Source organism: Scardinius erythrophthalmus (genome assembly GCF_964197995.2).
Source record: "Scardinius erythrophthalmus genome assembly, chromosome: 11".
Classification (NCBI taxonomy): Eukaryota; Metazoa; Chordata; class Actinopteri; order Cypriniformes; family Leuciscidae; genus Scardinius; species Scardinius erythrophthalmus.
The window spans coordinates 1,240,105-1,264,295 of NC_138231.1; the positions used below are offsets into that span (position 1 = coordinate 1,240,105).

Genomic DNA, 24,191 nt, shown 5'->3' on the forward strand with positions numbered 1-24,191 from the left:
TATAATTCGCAATTCTGACGTTATAATTCGCAATTCTGACGTTATAACTCGCAATTCTGACGTTATTATTCGCAATACTGACGTTATACCTTGCAATTCTGACGTTATAACTCAAAATTCTGACGTTATAACTTACAATTCTGACGTTATAACTCAAAATTCTGACGTTATAACTCAAAATTTACTTAATTTCTCCCAATTCTGACGTTATAATTCGCAATTCTGACGTTATAATTCGCAATTCTGACGTTATAACTCGCAATTCTGACGTTATTATTCGCAATTCTGACGTTATAACTTGCAATTCTGATGTTATAATTCACAATTCTATAACTCGCAATTCTGACGTTATAATTCGCAATTCTGACGTTATAACTCGCAATTTACTTTATTTCTCACAATTCTGACGTTACAACTCGCAATTGCAACTTTATATCTCGCAATTCTGAGATAAAAAGTCATTAAAATACATTTTATAATAATCAACAAAAGCCTATGTTATGAGAAGGAAGATTTTTTGAATTGTAACATGTTTACGTCAATTAAGCACATTAAAGTTTCCATTAGACTCACCAATGTAATGTTCAAAAATTTAAAGTAAATTAATTTAATGTTCACCACCCTCTTTTATTTTCAGTCCCATTTATAAGGAGCTTCTATAAAGTTATTTGTCATTAATGCACTCCGACACTTCTAAAGCATGCAATCGAACTAAAAGTGACAATACCTAAAGAGTGTAAGAAAATATTCTTCAAAGGCTTCTTTAGTGGTAAAATATAATAGCCCAAGCCAATACAAACGCACACACTCAACAGAAAACAACGAACATCGTTCCTCTAAGATGAAAATATAAAACACGTTTTCTTTATTTCCTGTATATAGACATATACCACTTGAGATTTGGAGAAAAGCACATATGAAGGCTATTTTATGATGATCTCATCAGACAGCTGAATGCAGAGACAGAAAAAGTTCTCAATTACAAATAGTAAAAATAAAAAATAAAAAAAAAACATTAGAAATGAAAGATTTTCTACAAGATTTCTAACGCAGTTACAGAAGTCTGTCAAATACCAACTGTCTGCAAGTGGCTAATAACGGTTTTCATCTGTACACAAGAAAATTTGTACAAAATAAGAGATCTACCATTCAATAATAGATGGATCATAACAGTACATAATATGTACAATATCAGATGAAGCCATTTAGAAGAGGGACGCGCACGAAAGGACACTTCGCAGTTGTATTTTTCTCTCATGAAATGAAACGGAAAGTGAAATTCACCACAATAAAAGCTTCCAGTTATGCTCTCGACACCGGAGAAATTAATCTTTCAGAGGCTGTTCGTGCTTTTAGTTTTCTATGGAAGCTTGTTTCCGCCACAGAATAATTTTTTTAAAGATAATTCAATTCTGACTTTATAACTCGCAATTCTGACTTTATATCTCGCAATTCTGACTTTATATCTCGCAATTCTGACTTTATAACACATAATTGCGAAATATAAAGTCAGAATTGCGAGATATAAAGTCAGAATTGAGAGTCATAGACATGCAATTCTAAGTTTATTTCTCGCAATTCTGAGTTTATATCTCGCAATTTTGAGATAAAAAGTCAGAAATGAAAGATAAAAAGTCACAATTACCTTTTTTATTTTTTATTCTGTGGCGGTTTCCACAGTTTCTAGCACTACAGCCAAAAGATTAGAGGAAGGAATTTAAATAAAAAAAAGAAAAAGGTTGGGAGAGAGAAAAAAATAATACACTTATCTATATCTATTTAAATCTGCACATTCAAATCGAACATCATCAAGCTCACGCGGGGCCGAGGATTAAAAAAACCTGCAAGCATCTTAAAATCACGTCACGTACGTACGGGGGAAACCGCAGACAGAGAACCGCACCGCAGCTCAACCAGGCCAAACCAAGCGGAAGTTCAAACAATGGTTCAGAGAGGATTTGTGAAGTCGTTCAAGTTTATCAGGAAAGGTTTTCTGACTTTTGTTGGGCAAAATGCAAGTGTGTGAAGCCAAAGTAGCAAATTTCAGGCTAAAAGAAATAAAAGAAGGTTTCCTTTATCTAAAAAGGCACTATGCAAATGAAGGCTTGGTCGATTACAAAAAAAAAACGCACAGAAAATGTTAACGTTTAATATTGCCTGTTAAAAAGCGAAGATTGGAGGACGAGATTAACCAACGTAAGGCCGTTCACCATTGTTTGAACAACCAAAATCTCCCTGGACGAACTTATTGCCAAGTTTCTGGACAAAAAAAAACAAAAAAAACGGAAGGAGCGAGTTCTCTTCATTGCCAAAGAACCGTCACACAATAAAAGACGGCAAAAGAAAGCGAGACAAAAGCAGCGCTGCTCTCTCGGCCTCCGAACGACCTGAGAATCGCTTGCTCGCTCCGAATGCAGTCGCGGTTCAAGTGCTCTCGCCTGCTTTTCCAGTCGGCGCAGGCACGCAACAGCTTAAAGAAGAAACCAACATACGAACGAACGTACATACGAATTAACTTGTGTACGAACATATGTACGAATGAACAAACACATGTACATATGAACGAGCGAACGTACGTACAAACGAACGCATGTACAAACGAACGAACGCACGCATGTACAAACGAATGAACGTACATACGAACGAACATGCATACATACGAACGAACGAACATACGTACATATGAACATACGTACATACGAACGAACGAACATACGTACATACGAACGAACGAACATACGTACATACGAACGAACATACGAACGAAGGAAAGCCGAAGCAGAAAGAGACAGGACTGGAGAGGGTCTGGGTGGAGGACGGTCTCCGGTGCGATGCTTCTGGAGGGCAGATCCGGCTGTGTGTGTGTGTGAGTGTGAGTGAGTGTGTGTGTGTGTCACACCGGGGCCACACCGCCCTGCGCGCTGCCGTCGGGTCGAGACTGGGTTTGGTTCTGGTCCTCTAGTGGGGCTCCTGGGGGCCGATCATGTCCTCCGCGCGCCGGTGCGTCTCCAAGGCCTTCATCATGCAGGAGTCCTGCGGGAGCTCAGACTTGCGCCGCATCAGGGGCCGTTCCTTACGCTGGTCTCGCTGGAGCTGAGCACACACAACATCAAACCACGCTTTTAGACAACTAAACTCATCGATTTGTACATATACTCATATACATATACTTCGACCGAAAACAGGATGTAAATACAGGTATGAGCGCTGGCTGAAATAACATCATTTTTATTAATATCTTTCACATCTACTGCAGTCAGATTCACCCGTGTTCACTCTGAAGGAATCATTCACATTAGCTGTGCACTTGTAATGACACATCAAGGATGTTAAGAGGCTAAAAGCAGGTTTAAAACTTGCCCCACTGAAGTCAACAGAGTGCAAATTTTAAAAAGAGGATAACACGGTGTAGGCAACACCGATTTTTGTCGTTGTTCTCTGTATTGACAGCACTCCAAATTTACAAAAAAATGAGCTCAATGTTAAAATTGACCGGAGTTCTCCTTGAAGGATCATGTGACACTGAAGACTGGAGTAATGATGCTGAACATTCAGCTTTGATCACAGGAATAAATTACACTTTACTGTATACTCACATAGAGAACAGCTGATTTACAGTAGAATAATATTTCACTGTTTTTACTGTATTTTTGATCAAATAAATGCAGCCTTGATGAGCAGAAGAGACTTCTATAAAACCCTGGGCTTTTACCGGAGTGGCTTCTTCTTCTACGGTCTTCTTGAGCATCATGACATCATCAATCATCGGCCCGTCCGTCTCCATATCCACCGGACTGCTGAGACTCGAGGAGTCGATGTACATGAGGAACTAAAGCAGAAACAGTCATTATATATATATATATATATATATATATATATATATATATATATATATATATATATATATATATATATATATATATATAAATATAATTACAATTATTTCAAAAAGAACTAATAAAGACAAATGCATATTATTATTATGACTTTTGCTTATTGATTCCAATTCTTCTAATTTCGATTCCAATAAGAAAAAGAAAAAAAACTTAGATATCATTCACATTTTGTCTTATTGCAAAACATTTAATTGTATCTGAATATCATGAACAAAAACCCACAAGGAACGTTTGCCTGTGGTTTAAAAATGCCATAGAAAAACAACTAGCTTCACTAATATAAATTTCAAGCATTATTAAAGACAATAAACACTCAGAAATTAAAAAAGAACATAAAAAATTAGCAATCGCACCAATAAAATACAACTGAACAAAGACAAGAGAAATAAACAGTGTTTTAAGATTTTCAGGTATTCAGTTGCAGAAACCGTAATCAAATGTAAAATAACACTGCACTTTATAAACAAATGTACATTACAAATATAGTTATAAAAGTTATTCAGTCAAGAATGAGATATTCAGTCAAGATTTTCTCATTTGATTAGTGTTATTATAGAGCAGGAATATTAGTGTTATTATAGAGCGGAATATTAGTGTTATTATAGAGCAGGAATATAATATATTTCTTTAATGTGAATTTCATTTTGTATAAATTGTATCTTAATTTTAATCAATGTTTCATCAACCAATTGCCTGGATTTATTAAATAAGAAGCAAATAGGCTATAGCAGACAATATAATCAGGACACGGAGGCGCCGTCGCGTGAAGTGGAGCGCGCCTCATAAATGAACCGAAACTCCGCGTATAATGTAGGCTACTTGCCTCACATACCTGATAAATATATCTACAGGACGTCTGAAATGTCTACTTTTAAACTACTTTTAAGTCGTGAGTCAAAATGATTGCAATATCACTATTATTTTGTCAGCTTGATCGCGGGATTATGATGAATATTCATGTTTTAACCAAGAGGGAAAAACGCGACATCCCGAAGGAAGTGTCCTATGGCTATAAGACACATGCTCTTCTTTAAGTTGTACTGTATCATATACTACCTTCTGATATTCATATTTCGTCCTGTAACTGGCAGAGGAAGAGAAGATCCGTTCATGTGCGCTTTATCCGCCGCGCACTGAGGCGCTATATACAGAAATATACCACGCCGTATTAAAGAGCAGTCTCCATTGTTTACATTTTGTTATAAAATAGACTGAATTTGAAAGTTGAGACATTTTTTCATATTAAAACTAACAAAGCACAAATATTATTGCGATTATTGGATATGCACTGAATATATGGTAAGCCTGAAACCGATCACAAGTGCATATGATTTCATGTGAAGCGTCCGTAACGGTCACGTCCGTAACGCATTATTATGGTTGTTCAGAGCAAAGTAGTGGAGTTATTATAGAGCGGGAATATTGGGAATATTAGTGTTATTATAGAGCGGGAATATTAGTGTTATTATAGAGTGGGAATATTAGTGTTATTATAGAGCAGAATATTAGTGTTATTATAGAGCGGGAATATTAGTGTTATTATAGAGCAGGAATATTAGTGTTATTATAGAGCGGGAATATTAGTGTTATTATAGAGCAGGAATATTAGGCTGCTGTCACTTTAAGAGCTGCACGGATCCAATATACTGATACACATGAAAACAGTCTCTCGCGCTTGAATGGTTTAAAGTCATATTGAAATGCTCACAAAGAAATCAATGAGAGGAATCGAAAATTGTATTTTATAACAAGTATCCCATTCTTGATCTCAAATATTTGATTTTCGATTCCCAACCTTAATCTTAAGTCAGTTTACACGGGTCATATGTAGCTAATTACCACAAAAATGCACATTATGAACTGATGAATGATTTTCAAGTGGTAATTAACTGTCACAGAAGCTGAAACTGAAATATATGCATGTTACATTTATGAAATTAAAGACTGAAATGCTGTTAAAATATCTATTATAAGGGACTGACTCAGATCTGAGTTCTTCATTCCCACACGAGTAAAACCGCGGTATCAGATCCGTTTACCTGTGGGTTTGATTTGGCGAGGTTCTCAATCTTTATCCACGCCTCCTCGCGCTCTTTCCACTTCGCCTTTTCTCTAGATTTCACAGAGAAAGGAAAAGTTTAGACGCATCAAGCAGGGGAGACTGTGAAAGTCTGAGTGAGTGTGTGAAAGTCTGAGTGAGTGTGTGAAAGTCTGAGTGAGTCTGAGTAAGTCTGAGTGAGTCTGTGAAAGTCTGAGTGAGTCTGTGAAAGTCTGAGTGAGTGTGTGAAAGTCTGAGTGAGTCTGAAAGTATGAGTGAGTCTGTGAAAGTCTGAGTGAGTGTGTGAAAGTCTGAGAGAGTCTGTGAAAGTCTGAGTGAGTATTTTAAAGTCTGAGTGAGAGTGTGAAAGTCTGAGTGAGTCTGTGAAAGTGAGTGAGTGTGTGAAAGTCTGAGTGAGTCTGTGAAAGTCTGAGTGAGTGTGTGAAAGTCTGAGTGAGTGTGTGAAAGTCTGAGTGAGTGTGTGAAAGTCTGAGTGAGTCTGTGAAAGTCTGAGTGAGTGTGTGAAAGTCTGAGTGAGTCTGTGAAAGTCTGAGTGAGTATTTTAAAGTCTGAGTGAGAGTGTGAAAGTCTGAGTGAGAGTGTGAAAGTCTGAGTGAGTCTGTGAAAGTCTGAGTGAGTCTGTGAAAGTCTGAGTGAGTGTGTGAAAGTCTGAGTGAGTGTGTGAAAGTCTGAGTGAGTGTGTGAAAGTCTGAGTGAGTCTGTGAAAGTCTGAGTGAGAGTGTGAAAGTCTGAGTGAGTCTGTGAAAGTCTGAGTGAGTCTGTGAAAGTCTGAGTGAGTCTGTGAAAGTCTGAGTGAGAGTGTGAAAGTCTGAGTGAGTCTGTGAAAGTCTGAGTGAGTCTGTGAAAGTCTGAGTGAGAGTGTGAAAGTCTGAGTGAGTCTGTGAAAGTCTGAATGAGTATTTTAGAGTCTGAGTGAGTCTGTGAAAGTCTGAGTGAGAGTGTGAAAGTCTGAGTTTTTTAAAGTCTAAGTGAGAGTGTGAAAGTCTGAGTATTTTAAAGTCTGAGTGAGAGTGTGAAAGTCTGAGTGAGTCTGTGAAAGTCTGAGTAAGTCTGAGTAAGTCTGAGTGAGTCTGTGAAAGTCTGAGTGAGTCTGTGAAAGTCTGAGTAAGTCTGAGTGAGTCTGTGAAAGTCTGAGTAAGTCTGAGTGAGTCTGTGAAAGTCTGAGTGAGTATTTTAGAGTCTGAGTGAGTCTGTGAAAGTCTGAGTGAGAGTGTGAAAGTCTGAGTATTTTAAAGTCTGAGTGAGAGTGTGAAAGTCTGAGTATTTTAAAGTCTGAGTGAGAGTGTGAAAGTCTGAGTAAGTCTGAGTAAGTCTGAGTGAGTCTGAGTGAGTCTGTGAAAGTCTGAGTGAGTCTGAGTAAGTCTGAGTGAGTCTGTGAAAGTCTGAGTGAGTCTGTGAAAGTCTGAGTAAGTCTGAGTGAGTCTGTGAAAGTCTGAGTGTGTATTTTAGAGTCTGAGTGAGTCTGTGAAAGTCTGAGTGAGAGTGTGAAAGTCTGAGTATTTTAAAGTCTGAGTGAGTCTGTGAAAGTCTGAGTAAGTCTGTGAAAGTCTGAGTGAGTATTTTAGAGTCTGAGTGAGTCTGTGAAAGTCTGAGTGAGAGTGTGAAAGTCTGAGTATTTTAAAGTCTGAGTGAGTCTGTGAAAGTCTGAATGAGAGTGTGAAAGTCTGAGTGAAAGTGTGAAAGTCTGAGTGAGAGTGTGAAAGTCTGAGTGAGTCTGTGAAAGTCTGAGTGAGTCTGTGAAAGTCTGAGTGAGTCTGTGAAAGTCTGAATGAGAGTGTGAAAGTCTGAGTATTTTAAAGTCTGAGTGAGTCTGTGAAAGTCTGAGTGAGTCTGTGAAAGTCTGAGTAAGTCTGAGTGAGTCTGTGAAAGTCTGAGTGAGTATTTTAGAGTCTGAGTGAGTCTGTGAAAGTCTGAGTGAGAGTGTGAAAGTCTGAGTATTTTAAAGTCTGAGTGAGTCTGTGAAAGTCTGAGTAAGTCTGTGAAAGTCTGAGTAAGTCTGTGAAAGTCTGAATGAGAGTGTGAAAGTCTGAGTGAGTCTGTGAAAGTCTGAGTAAGTCTGAGTGAGTCTGTGAAAGTCTGAATGAGAGTGTGAAAGTCTGAGTGAAAGTGTGAAAGTCTGAGTGAGAGTGTGAAAGTCTGAGTGAGTCTGTGAAAGTCTGAGTGAGTCTGTGAAAGTCTGAGTGAGTCTGTGAAAGTCTGAATGAGAGTGTGAAAGTCTGAGTATTTTAAAGTCTGAGTGAGTCTGTGAAAGTCTGAGTGAGTCTGTGAAAGTCTGAGTAAGTCTGAGTGAGTCTGTGAAAGTCTGAGTGAGTATTTTAGAGTCTGAGTGAGTCTGTGAAAGTCTGAGTGAGAGTGTGAAAGTCTGAGTATTTTAAAGTCTGAGTGAGTCTGTGAAAGTCTGAGTAAGTCTGTGAAAGTCTGAGTAAGTCTGTGAAAGTCTGAATGAGAGTGTGAAAGTCTGAGTGAGTCTGTGAAAGTCTGAGTAAGTCTGAGTAAGTCTGAGTGAGTCTGTGAAAGTCTGAGTGAGTCTGTGAAAGTCTGAGTGAGTATTTTAGAGTCTGAGTGAGTATTTTAAAGTCTGAGTGAGTCTGTGAAAGTCTGAGTAAGTCTTTGAAAGTCTGAGTGAGTATTTTAGAGTCTGAGTGAGTCTGTGAAAGTCTGAGTGAGAGTGTGAAAGTCTGAGTATTTTAAAGTCTGAGTGAGTCTGTGAAAGTCTGAATGAGAGTGTGAAAGTCTGAGTGAAAGTGTGAAAGTCTGAGTGAGAGTGTGAAAGTCTGAGTATTTTAAAGTCTGAGTGAGAGTGTGAAAGTCTGAGTGAAAGTGTGAAAGTCTGAGTGAGAGTGTGAAAGTCTGAGTATTTTAAAGTCTGAATGAGAGTGTGAAAGTCTGAGTGAAAGTGTGAAAGTCTGAGTGAGTCTGTGAAAGTCTGAGTAAGTCTGAGTAAGTCTGAGTGAGTCTGTGAAAGTCTGAGTGAGTCTGTGAAAGTCTGAGTGAGTATTTTAGAGTCTGAGTGAGTCTGTGAAAGTCTGAGTGAGAGTGTGAAAGTCTGAGTATTTTAAAGTCTGAGTGAGTCTGTGAAAGTCTGAGTAAGTCTGTGAAAGTCTGAGTAAGTCTGTGAAAGTCTGAATGAGAGTGTGAAAGTCTGAGTGAGTCTGTGAAAGTCTGAGTAAGTCTGAGTAAGTCTGTGAAAGTCTGAGTGAGTCTGTGAAAGTCTGAGTGAGTATTTTAGAGTCTGAGTGAGTATTTTAAAGTCTGAGTGAGTCTGTGAAAGTCTGAGTAAGTCTTTGAAAGTCTGAGTGAGTATTTTAGAGTCTGAGTGAGTCTGTGAAAGTCTGAGTGAGAGTGTGAAAGTCTGAGTATTTTAAAGTCTGAGTGAGTCTGTGAAAGTCTGAATGAGAGTGTGAAAGTCTGAGTGAAAGTGTGAAAGTCTGAGTGAGAGTGTGAAAGTCTGAGTATTTTAAAGTCTGAGTGAGAGTGTGAAAGTCTGAGTGAAAGTGTGAAAGTCTGAGTGAGAGTGTGAAAGTCTGAGTATTTTAAAGTCTGAATGAGAGTGTGAAAGTCTGAGTGAAAGTGTGAAAGTCTGAGTGAGTCTGTGAAAGTCTGAGTAAGTCTGAGTAAGTCTGAGTGAGTCTGTGAAAGTCTGAGTGAGTCTGTGAAAGTCTGAGTGAGTATTTTAGAGTCTGAGTGAGTCTGTGAAAGTCTGAGTGAGAGTGTGAAAGTCTGAGTATTTTAAAGTCTGAGTGAGTCTGTGAAAGTCTGAGTAAGTCTGTGAAAGTCTGAGTGAGTATTTTAGAGTCTGAGTGAGTCTGTGAAAGTCTGAGTGAGAGTGTGAAAGTCTGAGTGAGAGTGTGAAAGTCTGAGTGAGTGTGTAAAAGTCTGAATGAGTCTGTGAAAGTCTGAGTGAGTCTGTGAAAGTCTGACTGAGTGTGTAAAAGTCTGAGTGAGTCTGTGAAAGTCTGAGTGAGTCTGTGAAAGTCTGACTGAGTGTGTAAAAGTCTGAGTGAGTGTGAAAGTCTGAATGAGTCTATGAAAGTCTGAGTGAGTGTGTAGAAGTCTGAGTGAGTGTGTAAAAGTCTGAATGAGTGTGTAAAAGTCTGAAAGTCTGAGAGTGTAAAAGACTGAATGAGTGTGTAAAAGTCTGAAAGTCTGAGTGATTCTGTAAAAGTCTGAGTGAGTGTAAAAGTCTAAATCTGTGTTTCCTACTTGTTTTTCTCTGCTCTGAACTGCTGTGTGCAGTCGTCAAAAAGCTTCTGATTCATCTCCATAAACAGCTTCAGAGCGTTATAGATCAGCCCGTGGATCGTCCTGAAGAACAGCAAGAGGAACTGCTGTTTATTCATCATATGAAAACATCAGAAACTCATCAAACAAGCTGAACACTGTAGATGGACTGAGTCACTATTAAAGTAAAACTGACTAATACAGCACTAATATATATATTTCTGTCTCTTCTGATCATCAAGGCTGCATTTATTCTATGAAAAATACAGTAAAAATTGTGAAATATTATTCTAATGTAAATCATCTGTTGTCTATGTGAATATACAGTAAAGTGTAATTTATTCCTGTGATCAAAGCTGAATTTTCAGTATCATTACTCCAGTCTTCAGTGTCACATGATCCTTCAGAAATCCCTCTAAAATTATGCTTTGATTATTATCCGTGTTCATATTTTTGATTCTTTGATGAATAGAAAGTTCAAAAGAACAGCATTTATTTGAAATGGAATGTTTTGTAACATTTTGTAACATTTTAAACGTCTTTACTGTCACTTTTGATCAATTTAAAGAACAATTTAAAGTGGATCTCTGAGCTGAGTGAGTGGAGGTGGGGCTCATTTGCATATTCAAAGAATGAATGAATGAATGAGGCATTTATATAGCGCTTTCATATGTACAAAGAACGGCGTATACTAAATGAGGCAAGGGTGTCGAGTTACATTCAAGAAGACTTTTTTTTTTTCCAAGGAAAAATGTTTAAATATGTAATTTCGGTGATCAAAGATGACTTTTAAGGGATAAAATTATTGACTACAGGGGGACTTTGATTTACTCATTTTTACCATGTTAGTCAATATTCTCAATAACCGGTGCTAGTTAACCAAAATTAGCAGTATCTGCAGCTGAACTTGTGCACAGCGGGACTCACTTATTCCAGTGGGTTTTTGAGTTTCGGTACAGCGACGGGAACATGATGGGGAGGATCCTCGCAGCGTTGTCACTGATTAAACTCATGATGTACTCGTTGTTCCAGTAGTAGAGAGCTCGCTCCGCAACCTGAGGATCACACACACACAGACGTAAACGAGGTGGAATGACTGAAATAGGGATGTTCTTACTTTTAGAAACATCAGTTTCATAGTGTCCATCAGTTAAAATACTTTTTCTCTATGTTCATCTGTCTTCAATGTGTGTAATGTTGCTGTTTGAGGATGAAAAAGGGAGTTCTTCTCTATATCAGTGTCAGTGTTTCTGAACTCCCTGAAACGCCTCCATTGTAGTCTTGAGTTTACAAACACGTCACAATATTCCTCATTATAATAATTCATGCGCAGAATAAAGGGCCGGGGCCTGGTTGAGTTAGTTAGTAGTGTGTTAAACTGGCGGTTATGGTAAGGGGCGGGACATTTCCCAAACACACTCGAAGCGCTTGACCAATCACAACACACTGCTCCAGCTGACCAATCAGAGCACAGTGTGCTTTTCAGAAGGAGGGGCTTCATAGAGACAGGAAGTAAACAGAGCGTTACTGACAGACTGGGAAGAGAGGAGCCGCAACAATGGAGAATATGAGGAGAATAATCAACATTACAGCAGGAAAACCTGTTCTAGTAGAGCCTGAAAACATCAAGACTTAATATGTCCTCTTTAACAAGCTTTAACGTCTGGCTTATTAATGTTATTGTTTATTGCTTTCTGCAGATACACTACCAGTCAAAAGTTTTAGATCGGTAAGATTTTTAATGTTTTTAAAAGAAGTCTCTTCTGCTCACCGAGGCTGCATTTATTTGATAAATAAAAAACAAAAACAGTAATATTGTGAAGTATTATTACAATTTAAATCAGCTGTTGTCTATGTGAATATATAATGTAATTTATTCCTGTGATCAAAGCTGAATGTTCAGCATCATTACTCCAGTCTTCAGTGTCACATGATCCTTCAGAAATCACTCTAATATGAGGATTTGATGCACAAAAAACATGAAATATTATCAATGTTAAAAACAGTTATTTAAATTTTTATTTCAGGATTCTTTGATGAATAGAAAGTTGAAAAGAACAGCATTTATCTGAAATAGAAGCTTGTGTAACATTAAACACTACCATTCAAAAGTTTGGGGGCGGTAAGAATTTTATTTTAATTTTTTTGGGGAAATAAAATCTATCAATACTTTTATTCATCAAGGATGAATTAAATTGATCAAAAGTTACAGTAAAGACATTTATAGTGTTACAAAAGATTATATTTCAGATAAATGCTGTTCTTTTGAACTTTCCATTCATCAAAGAATCCTGAAATAAATTAAGAGTGATTTCTGAAGGATCATGTGACACTGAAGACTGGAGTAATGATGCTGAAAGTTCAGCTTTGATCACAGGAATAAATTACACTTTACTGTATATTCACATAGAGAATAGTATTTTCGATCAAATAAATGCAGCCTTGGTGAGCAGAAAAGACTCTTTTAAAGACATTAAAAATCTTACCGATCCAGAACCTTCGACTGGGAGTGTGTGTGTCGGTCAGTTTGAGCAGACCTGGAAATGTGGACTTGAGACGCATTTTGCCAGTTGTCTGAAGAGCGGCTCCATGACTTTCACAAACTCTGAGGGCTCGATGACGTCCAGAATCTCTTCCAGCTCGTTCAGAAACATCACTTCTTTTGGACTGTGAGTCTTTGGCCAGTACTTTAGAAGAGCCATCACCACCTGGACACAAGAGAAGAAAGAAAAACACATAAAATATGAAGCTGGTTATTACTAGTTAGTGTTTGTTTGGTACATTCTTAAAGATTTTTTGACATTAAAATGTGTTCAAAAACATAAATGTAAACATTTATATATAAAACATTTTTTTTGTAGAAACATTTTTTAAATAATAATTTAAAGTTTGCAGTTTTAAGTTTAAAAACATTTGTGTTTTTATACATTTTTAAAGATTTCTTTTTACATTTATGTTATTAAACATAAAAAAGTGTTTAAAAACAAAACGTAAATATATTGTAAATATTTACTTTTAAAACAAAAAGTATTTTATATATTTACATGTTTTGTTTTTAAACACATTTTTGACGTTTAAAAACAGAAATGTAAAAAGAAATCTTTTATGATTTTACACTTAAACTGCAAACTTATTGTAAATTGTTACTTTAAAAACAACAAATATTTTATAAGTTTGCAGTTTAATATTTTTGTGTTTTTATACATTTTAAAATTTTTCTTTTTACATTAGTTATTAAACATCAAAAATGTGTTTAAAAACAAAACATGTAAATATATAAAATATTTAGTTTTTAAAGTAACAGTTTACAATAAGTTTGCAGTTAAAGTGTAAAAACATTAGTTTTTTTTACATTTTTAAAGATTTCTTTAAACATTTTTGTTATGAAAGATCAAAAACGCATTTAAAAACAAACGCAAATTTATAAAACGTTTTTATACATAATTTTTTTAAAAGTAACAATAAAGTTTGCAATAACTTAAGTTTAACCACATCCTTGTTTTTACATTTTTCTGTTTTTAAAGTAACAATTTACAATAAGTTTGCAGTTTAAGTGTAAAAACATTTGTATTTTTTTTTTTACATTTTTAAAGATGTCTTTTAACATTTTTGTTATTAAAGATTAAAAATGTGTTTAAAAACAAACATGTAAATGTATAAAATGTTTTTATACATTATGTTTCTAAAGTAAGAATAAAGTTAGAAATAACTTAAGTTTAAACACATTTTTTGGGGTAGTGTTTTAAAATAAGGTTTTAAACACAAAAATAACATGCGTACGCTGGCAACCAGCTCTGCTTCTCTTTCAGTAGGAACAACAACAAACACATGTGCATAAGCAGTGTCAGAGGTGAGGGAATGCAGAAGGTGAACACAAGGTGGCGCTGAAACCCACCGGCTCAGTGAGTGTGCTGTCCTTCTCTAGAAACTGCACCACACAGTAAGCCAGCTGAAACAACACAACATCGGGGCATTAGGATTACAACCCGCTTCATATTGCACCACAAATACTTTAGATTTTGGGTAAAAGAAAATAAAGCTGTTTTTAAAATCATTAAGTTATTTTTTAAATATTAGGACATTATTTTTATGATAATTTAGCACAATTTCCCCCAAAATTCTCATTACTGTAATGCATATGGATGTTTCACTTTTGAGTTTGTTTGTAATTCCCATTTTTCTCAATGAAAATCTTTCTTAAATTGTGCTGAATTAAAGTAATAATACAAGACAAATACAATTGTCATTTTACAATTTGTTATATATATATATATATATATATATACACTACCGGTCAAAAGTTTTAGATCGGTAAGATTTTTAATGTTTTTAAAAGAAGTCTCTTCTGCTCACCAAGGCTGCATTTATTTGATTAAAAATACAAACAAAAACAGTAATATTGTGAAATATTATTACAATTTAAATCATCTGTTGTCTATGTGAATATATAGTAAAGTGTAATTTATTCCTGTGATCAAAGCTGAATGTTCAGCATCATTACTCCAGTCTTCAGTGTCACATGATCCTTCAGAAATCACTCTAATATGAGGATTTGATGATCAAGAAACATTTATGATTATTATCAGTGTTGAAAACAGTTATTTACAATTTTATTTCATGATGCTATGATGAATAGAAAGTTCAAAAGAACAGCTTTTATCTGTAATAGAAAGCTTTTGTAACATTAAACACTACCATTCAAAAGTTTGGAGTCAGTAAGAATTTTAATTTTATTTTTGGGGGAAAGATATAAAATAAATCAATACTTTTATTCATCAAGGACGAGTTGATGGACGGAACTGATCAAAAGTACAGTAAAGACATTTATAATGTTAGAAAATATTCTATTTTAAATAAATGCTGTTCTTTTGAACTTTCTATTCATCAAAGAATTTTGAAAAAAAATTGTACACAACTGTTTTCAACACTGATAATAATAATGAATGTTTTTTGATCATCAAATCCTCATATTAGAGTGATTTCTGAAGGATCATGTGACACTGAAGACTGGAGTAATGATGCTGAACATTCAGCTTTGATCACAGGAATAAATTACACTTTAAAATATATTAAAATAGAAAAGAGTCATTTTAAATTGTCATAATATTTCACAATAATACTGTTTTGTTTTATTGTTTTTTTATCAAATAAATGCAGCTTGGTGAGCAGAAGAGACTTCTTTTAAAAACATAAAAAATCTTACTGATCTAAAACTTTTGACCGGTAGTGTATATATATATATATATATAAATGTGCTTAGTTAGCATGAAAAACAGTTCTTCTGCATTATTTCTAAATGTATTTTTAGTTACAAAAAATATAACATAAATGTTTTTAAAAATAACAATATAACAAAATGTGACGAGCACACGAAACAGATTCAGTATGAACTTGCAGACACACAGTGACCGTACCTGTGGGTGATAAACACTGAGTGACTTCACTTTATGCAAAGGTAACAAAACTTTTAAAAGGAAGATTTTGTGCTCTTCTTTCAGCGGTAAGGCAAAGCCGTTGATTATGCTGGTGGAAAACAGAAAAAAAGAGACATGGATAATTCTGAAACAGCAAATAATTACATTACAGCCTACTTATAATGTAATTACATAATTACACAAACTCCAGGCTTTCAGGTTTAAGACACACTAAAACAGAGACGAACGACTCGATAATATGAACAGGTCGACAGCAGAATACATGTGACCAACATGCACTTTAACTGAAAACTGTAAAGCAGTGTTTGACGCCACTAATACACCGCCTCAAGTGTCTTACCGCTCTTATAAAACATGTTGAAAGGCACCAACAATGTCATTATAAACATCACTTCCAGTAAGTAGATCATTATCCTAAGGTTAGGCCGTATCAGTTGCCATTTCAACAAGGAACAGGAATTTGTATTGAAGCTTGTTTCCGCCGTGGAACAAAAATGTAAAAAAAAAAGAAGATAATAGCGACTTTATATCTTGCAATTCTGGATATTTCTCGCAATCTCGACTTTACATCTCCCAATCCTGGCTTTACATCTCGCAATCCCGATTTCACATCTCCCAATCCTGGCTTTACATCTCGCAATCCCGATTTCACATCTCCCAATCCTGGCTTTACATCTCGCAATCCCGACTTCACATCTCCCAATCCTGGCTTTACATCTCGCAATCCCGACTTCACATCTCCCAATCCTGGCTTTACATCTCGCAATCCCGACTTCACATCTCCCAATCCTGGCTTTACATCTCGCAATCCCGATTTCACATCTCCCAATCCTGACTTTACATCTCCCAGTCCCGACTTCACATCTCCCAATCCTGGCTTTACATCTCGCAATCTCGACTTTACATCTCGCAATCTCGACTTTACATCTCGCAATCTCGACTTTACATCTCGCAATCTCGACTTTACATCTCGCAATCCCGATTTCACATCTCCCAATCCTGACTTTACATCTCCCAGTCCCGACTTCACATCTCCCAATCCTGGCTTTACATCTCGCAATCTCGACTTTACATCTCGCAATCTCGACTTTACATCTCGCAATCTCGACTTTACATCTCGCAATCCCGATTTCACATCTCCCAATCCTGACTTTACATCTCCCAGTCCCGACTTCACATCTCCCAATCCTGGCTTTACATCTCGCAATCTCGACTTTACATCTCGCAATCTCGACTTTACATCTCGCAATCTCGACTTTACATCTCGCAATCTCGACTTTACATCTCGCAATCCCGATTTCACATCTCCCAATCCTGACTTTACATCTCCCAGTCCCGACTTCACATCTCCCAATCCTGGCTTTACATCTCGCAATCTCGACTTTACATCTCGCAATCTCGACTTTACATCTCGCAATCTCGACTTTACATCTCGCAATCTCGACTTTACATCTCGCAATCCCGATTTCACATCTCCCAATCCTGGCTTTACATCTCGCAATCCCGATTTTACATCTCGCAATCCCGATTTTACATCTCCCAATCCTGACTTTACATCTCGCAATCCCGATTTTACATCTCCCAATCCTGGCTTTACATCTCGCAATCCCGATTTCACATCTCCCAATCCTGACTTCACATCTCGCAATCCCGATTTCACATCTCCCAATCTCAACTTGATATATCGCAAACCTGATTTCACATTTCCCAATCTCGACTTCACATCGCGCAATCCCGACTTTACATTTTCCAATCCCGACTACACATATCACAATCATGACTTCACATCACCCAATCTAGGGCTTGGCGATAAAACGATAACGATAATTATCGCGATATAATTTTTCTCGATAAAACGATATTTAGAGTTCGATAAATGTTTGTTAATGTTTTTGCGCCAAAAGCGGAACGAAACTCATTTGAACCGCGCGCCACACGGACCATTTATCCGCTCGACTCAAAGTCCAAACGACAGCGCAGCGCGAGCTCACTAGAGGAGATGCGTTTACTCTGATCGCTCTCGTGGCGCTTGAGTACAGTATTTAATAATGTATTTAGGCTACTGTTTTTCATACAAATACCATAGAAACCATAAAGTTACATTTTGCCATGATAGTGAGGTTACCATGATCTAAATGCATGATAGCCTACTGGATGACCAATCGTTAAGTTTAATAAAACTCAAACAGTCAGAATATTACATTTTAACAAATAAAAATTAGCACATGCAGAAACTAAGAAATTAATTGTCCAATAAAGATATTTATTTTGTTAAGGAAAAATGACAAATGTTTGAATGTTCTACCTCAGATTTGTGAAATGTTTACCAGTTTGGCAAGTGTTTGTCCTGATATGTTCTGACAATAAAGAGTAGTTTAAAACCACAATTAACGCTCTGGTTTCTACAACTTTCACTTAGGAACAAAAATCTGCCTTTAAACTTGAAAGAAATAAAGATTTGACTTTTATCGTGATAATTATCGATATCGACTGATATAAAAAAAAATTATCGTGATATTTTTTTTGGCTATATCGCCCAGCCCTAACCCAATCCCAACTACACATTTCCCGATCCCGACTTCACATATCACAATAGGGCTGAAACGATTAGTCGACATTGTCGACAACGTCGACAATAAAAAATTGTCGACAAATATCTTTGTTGTCGAGTAGTCGTTTGATCCCACGTGACCTAATGTAAGGGCCTGCAATATCGCGATTTGACCGCTACGGCGCTGTAGCGCTAGAGTGTAATGCAGCCGTTACAAATGCTATTGCGGTAGAAGAAAACACAGCGCGAATTATGACGGAGTGCAAACGAATCCGAACTAGCTAACTTAGGTGTGTGAAAGTTTCACAAAACTTCAAACCAAGAATGCTGTCGTGTGCAATACATGCAAGGCGTAACTTGCTTTTCACGGGAGCACAACATGAATGTTAAAGCACTTAAAGAGGAAAAACCCGGCACGAGACGAGCCGGTGAGAGGTGAATGTTCTCCAGCTGGAGCTAACGTAAATAACTAGCAGTAAATCTCTTTTTAGAGAATGCAATACTACTAATAATAGCAATAATATTAACAATAATAATATAATTACAGTAATGTGATGATTATTTTTGCATAGAATAAAGCTTGATCGAGCTTAGGATTCAGGGCTGTTTTTATTATTGTAACTATTAGTTATTACAGTCTTATCACTTGCCTGTATTTTGTTCCATATTCATGAAGACTTACAAAAGAGATGTTATGAAGAATATCATGCAGGGCCTGAATTTCATTTTGGAAAATGGGGGGGAAATCCCCCCTTAGGTGATTCTTATGGGGGGGAATTTTTAATTTGAGGGGGGAGTTTAGACTTTTTTTTTAATTACATTTATCTCGCCTAAATGTATGCTTAGCCTACTCATTGCATTTTTACAATGGGGTCATTTTGTTCTTAAGAATTTACACAACTCAAGGAAGCTTGATTTCAATCTTTGAATTAAATTGAAAAAAGTAGCACAAATAAATACAATAGAATAAAGATATCAATAAAGAGAAATAAAGAGAAAAGTTTTTGCTTAGGTCTAAAACTAGTAGGCTATTCAGAAATACTACAGAGACTGAATAAAGTAGCCTAATCAAATGTAAAATAACACTGGGTAGTATTTTAGTCCTGACTAAATTAAATTCATAGGCTATTAATCCTGATTCCTTAAAATGAAAGCTATGTTTTGTTGTTTTGACAAACAAATTAATGACAGACACATACGGCTGCTGTCCCTTTAAGAGCTAGTGCACGGATCCTGTTTTCATTATACGGTCACGTGCGATTTATGCTTATTTAAGACATAACCGACTGTGTTTAGATTAGAGGATACTCTCCAAGACCGATATTGACATCATTTTCTTATGTTTTTGACTGTTAAAGCGATTTATAATCCACGAAAAATAACTTTTGTTACCCGCGAGCTGTTTGTGAGGCTGCTTTACTCTATGTATGTGTGCAGAGAAAAAAGCATCTCTCAGACAGCGCGCAAGTACCGAAGAGTTTAAAATCGCGTGACTGTTTAAACTGGTGAGACTTGAAAAGACGTGCAAATGGTAAACTTTAGTTACTCGTGATGCAATGCTGGCCCGATCGACTCCCGAAACGCGAGAGTGTATTTCCGCCGCCTGCTGCGCGCTTAACGATTGCATTGTGCAACCCATTTTGAGAGACGCGAGATAGAAGACGCAGCGCCGCTGAATCACTCACGCTGTTTGTGAAATTGCGTCTCGCAGACAGTTTTAAAATGACTGATTTGATTTTCCATCTGCGTGGATTAATTTACTAATACAACCTGAACCTACATGCTAAAGTGAATCAATGTTTGCGGGAATTTCCCGCATTATAAATGGGAGACCTGCGGGAATGATAAAAAATATGCGCAATACCCGCAATCCCGCACCGAAATTCAAGCCCTGTCATGTCTGTTGATTTTTTATACTGTAAATTAAAAGGTGAATGAGAATGTCTCTGTCAGCTCAGCTGTCAATTTTTTTTTTAAATTGTGTTCTTATAATAATTGTTTGCAGTTTAAGTTTGTCTGTAATGCAGCTGATAATTTTTTTTGTTCATTTTTTTTATTGAAAGAGAACCGAATATTTAACCAATGCTTTTTGCATTTGTGTGTGATTTGAGTTGGACAGAAATCTGAAAACTTAAAGAGAATGACCTGTTTAGTTGACTCAAAGTTCATTAAACCAACCATTTCAAAAGCTGAAGTGATTTTCTTTTTTTATATTATAGTTAGAATATGTATAACTCAGTGTTTTAACAAATTGAAAAGGCTGAATAATCGTTCCAAACTTACTGATTAGTCGGCGAAATAATCGACGATTAGTCGATTAATCGTTCTAATAATCGTTAGATTAATCGATTATCAAAATAATCGTTTGTTGCAGCCCTATATCACAATCATGACTTAACATCACCCAATCCAACTACACATATCGCAAACCAGACTTCACATATCGCAATCCCGACTTTACATTTCCCAATCCCGACTTCACATATCGCAATCCCGACTTTACATTTCCCAATCCCGATTTCACATCTCCCAATCTCGACTTCATATATCGCAAACCTGATTTCACATTTCCCAATCCCAACTTCACATCTCGCAATCATGACTTCACATCTCGCAATCCCGACTTTACATTTCCCAATCCCAACTTCACATCTCCCAACCTCGACTTCACATCTCGCAAACCCGATTTCACATCTCGCAATCCCGATTTTGCATCTTGCAATCCCGATTTAGCATCTCCTTATTCCGACAATTTAGATATAAAGTCAGAATTATGAGAAAAAACTTTTAAAACTTTTTTTATTATAGGCAGAAACAAGATTCCATAGATTTGGCACAATGATATTGCATCAAATTAACTCTTGGTCAGTGTGTGACAGCTTCAATGTTGCCCATCCCATCAGATTTGAGAGCAGAAATAGATTTTATTAAGAAAAAAAAAAAAAAAATTCATACCTTCCTAAAATTTCCAGTAATTCGGCTATTCCATTATGATGCTCTGTTTCATAGATGAACCTGCATGGAGATAAAAATCAGATAATCTGCAGAACGATAATTATAACAGAAACCCGTAACACGCACAGCAAGCTCTACATTGAATCAAAATAGATTCCATTTACTTCATTAAAACCAATTATTCCAAATAAATAAATAAATAAATAAATAAATAAATAAATAAATAAATAAATAAAAACATCAAACTGCCTCTGAAACAACATTTCTTCTGGCCATGTGGGCAGTAAAAACAATACGAATCAATAATTTAATGATTTGGATGTTATACAGTTTAAGATCTCACGAGTCTCACCTATAGAAAATGTTATTAATCTGTTTCCTGATGTAAGCTCTGAGACCCAGGAACTTTCCGTAGATTCGGTGTAGAGTCGTCTTCAGAAAGTCACGCTCTCGAGGGTCTTCACTATCGAACAGCTCCAGGAGCTGCAATCAAACCACACATCACACATCAGTCCGTTAAAATGCTGAATTAATCAATTTCAGTAATCATGCAAACAATGCAGAAATATCTTGATGATGCACAAGAAATTTTAAACGGTCATGAAACACTAAACTATATTTTCTGGGATGCGTTGCACATCAGAGCTGCAAGATTAATCATTAAAAGATCACAATCTCGATTCAAACACACACCTGATCTTATTCCCAAATGACCGTGATTTAGCTGTCTATTAAAGCTTTGACAAGTCCGATCACATTCAGATCTGTGTTCTGATCCAGAGAGAGCCGTTGTCATGTATAGATATGAAACAGCTTCACAAACAGTCGTTTCAACCACACAGTTTCATTATTTCTGTCTAACAATCATACAGATTATCACAGAAGTACTGGGGTAAAAGTTTATAACTCTGATATAAACACTGATGTCTACTGTAGTGATCAAAATAGAGTAAATCACCTTTTGAAAGTAACTTGACGCTTCAAATAAAGATTGTCTAATTACATCGTTACACCAGTAGGTGGAGACAAGAGACTGTTAAAAATGTGTTTGTCATTGAATCATTCACTCAAGAGATTCGCTCAAAAACACTGATCCATCCAGTAATGAAATAAGTGAAGTCTTTATGAGTGAGTCATTCACTCAAGAGATTCGCTCAAAAACACTGATTCATCCAGTAATGAAATAAGTGAAGTCTTTATGATTGAATCATTCATTCAAGAGATTCGCTCAAAAACACTGATTCATCCAGTAATGAAACAAGTGAAGTCTTTATGAGTGAGTCATTGAATCATTTTTGTTAGTTGTCTGTTGAGACTATTGTGAGTAATCCTAAAAGACAATGTTACCATCTGTTCATTTTGATTGTAGGAAAAAAATAATTTAGCTTTATTGTGCTATTTTTCTTACACCTAAAGCACATGGATGACTTAATTATTCTCACAGTAAGTGAGAGATGCTTTATAAGAGTTTCTGTGTGGGCATAAATTCTCTTTCATAGAATCTCCAACACAACTTAATACATAACACAACATAACACAGATTATGCATGCATGTATTTGTGTGATTTACAGTGAGCTTACACAACCATGTATAATATATTTGAACATTTTGTTGCATGTAATGGTGAAGTGCAGCAAGCATTAATATAAAATAGAATAAAATAAAACTGTTGTCGTTCGTTCTGCACTTTTGTAGCATTTTTCAAAACTAAAACGGTGTTTCATGACCCTTTAAAACTAACATTATTAATGAGGGTGACACACATAAATGCATTAAATACAGCAAACTGACAATATATTAATGCAAGGAAATAGAAACTCTCACATTGAATAAGTATATTACTTTTTAACACCAACAATTAATTGATTCGTCAATGGCAAACGCAGACAACGTACCTGCATCACAAACTTCTGGTCGATGTATTTCTTGGCTATGTTTGGTTGAAAGTCTGGTGACTCTAAAAAACGCAGGAAAAATTCATAGACGAGCTGTGGAAAGAAATATAATATTTGAAATATACGCATTTTAAAATGTCATTCAGCGGCCACTTCTATCCAAAGCGCCTTACACAACTCTTATCAGTGGGGAAATACTTTATATTATATTTCATTATAATTATGCACATTTTACCCCAACATTTTTGTATTAAAGAAAAAACTATGCATCCACATAATTACACCCGTTATTCTCAATAATAGGATTGTATTAGAGTAAAAACAATATGTAAAACTTTACTTAAAGCTCGTATTTATAATGGATTATAGATGTATTTTTAATGCATTAATTATGCACCTTATAAAGCATTGTATGATCTCATATAACCAGTTATAATACTCCTCTATTCATTAACAACTTTAGAAAGCATAACGCATTAAAACACACGACAAACAACCAGTTTCAGATGTAACAAGCTATCTGCAAATATTATAATGCATTTTAACTCTTAATGAAAAAATATAATGCATTATAACCTACATTATGAACACCTGTATAATGCATTATACATAAAGGCTTCAAAGTAAGTGTTACAAACAATATCGCTATAATTGATTTTATTACATTAACAACAAAAGGTGTCTAAATAAAACAGGCCTATGTTGTCTATATACACAAACTACCATTTAAAAGTTTAGGGTCGGTAAGATATTTTATAATTTTGAATATAAAAAAAAGTCTCTTCTGCTGACTGCGTTTATTTTATCAAAAATACAGTAAAACAGTGAAATATTATTCCAGTGTAAATCATCTGTTCTCTATGTGAATATACAGTAAAGTGTAATTTATTCCTGTGATCAAAGCTGAATGTTCAGCATCATTACTCCAGTCTTCAGTGTCACATGATCCTTCAGAAATCACTCTAATATGAGGATTTGATGCTCAAGAAACATTTATGATTATTATCAGTGTTGAAACGAAGATGCATTTTATTTTTTCAGGATTCTTTGATGAACAAAGTTCAAAAGAACAGCGTTTATTTGAAAGAGAAACAATATGAATATCTCTGCTGTCACTTCTGATCAATTTATTGCATCCTTGCTGAATAAAAGTACTGTTGCGTTTCATTAAAGTATTT

General features: G+C 35.8%; 1 protein-coding gene across 2 annotated transcripts in view; it reads right to left on the minus strand.

Moving 5' to 3' along the window:
* Positions 1–837: 837 nt before the first annotated feature.
* The window catches only part of ppp2r5cb (protein phosphatase 2, regulatory subunit B', gamma b), a 53,433-nt gene continuing 30,079 nt past the window's right edge, over positions 838–24,191 (minus strand). For both annotated transcript variants that reach the window (XM_081378273.1, XM_081378274.1), the window contains 11 exons: positions 23,014–23,106; positions 21,470–21,600; positions 21,118–21,177; positions 15,591–15,699; positions 14,072–14,125; positions 12,714–12,884; positions 11,104–11,231; positions 10,159–10,260; positions 5,936–6,008; positions 3,713–3,829; positions 838–3,093 (listed from right to left, as the gene is read on the minus strand). In XM_081378273.1, the coding sequence (XP_081234399.1) occupies positions 2,959–3,093; positions 3,713–3,829; positions 5,936–6,008; positions 10,159–10,260; positions 11,104–11,231; positions 12,714–12,884; positions 14,072–14,125; positions 15,591–15,699; positions 21,118–21,177; positions 21,470–21,600; positions 23,014–23,106 (1,173 nt within the window). In that variant the 3' untranslated portion in view covers positions 838–2,958. The remainder of the gene's footprint in view (positions 3,094–3,712; positions 3,830–5,935; positions 6,009–10,158; positions 10,261–11,103; positions 11,232–12,713; positions 12,885–14,071; positions 14,126–15,590; positions 15,700–21,117; positions 21,178–21,469; positions 21,601–23,013; positions 23,107–24,191) is intronic.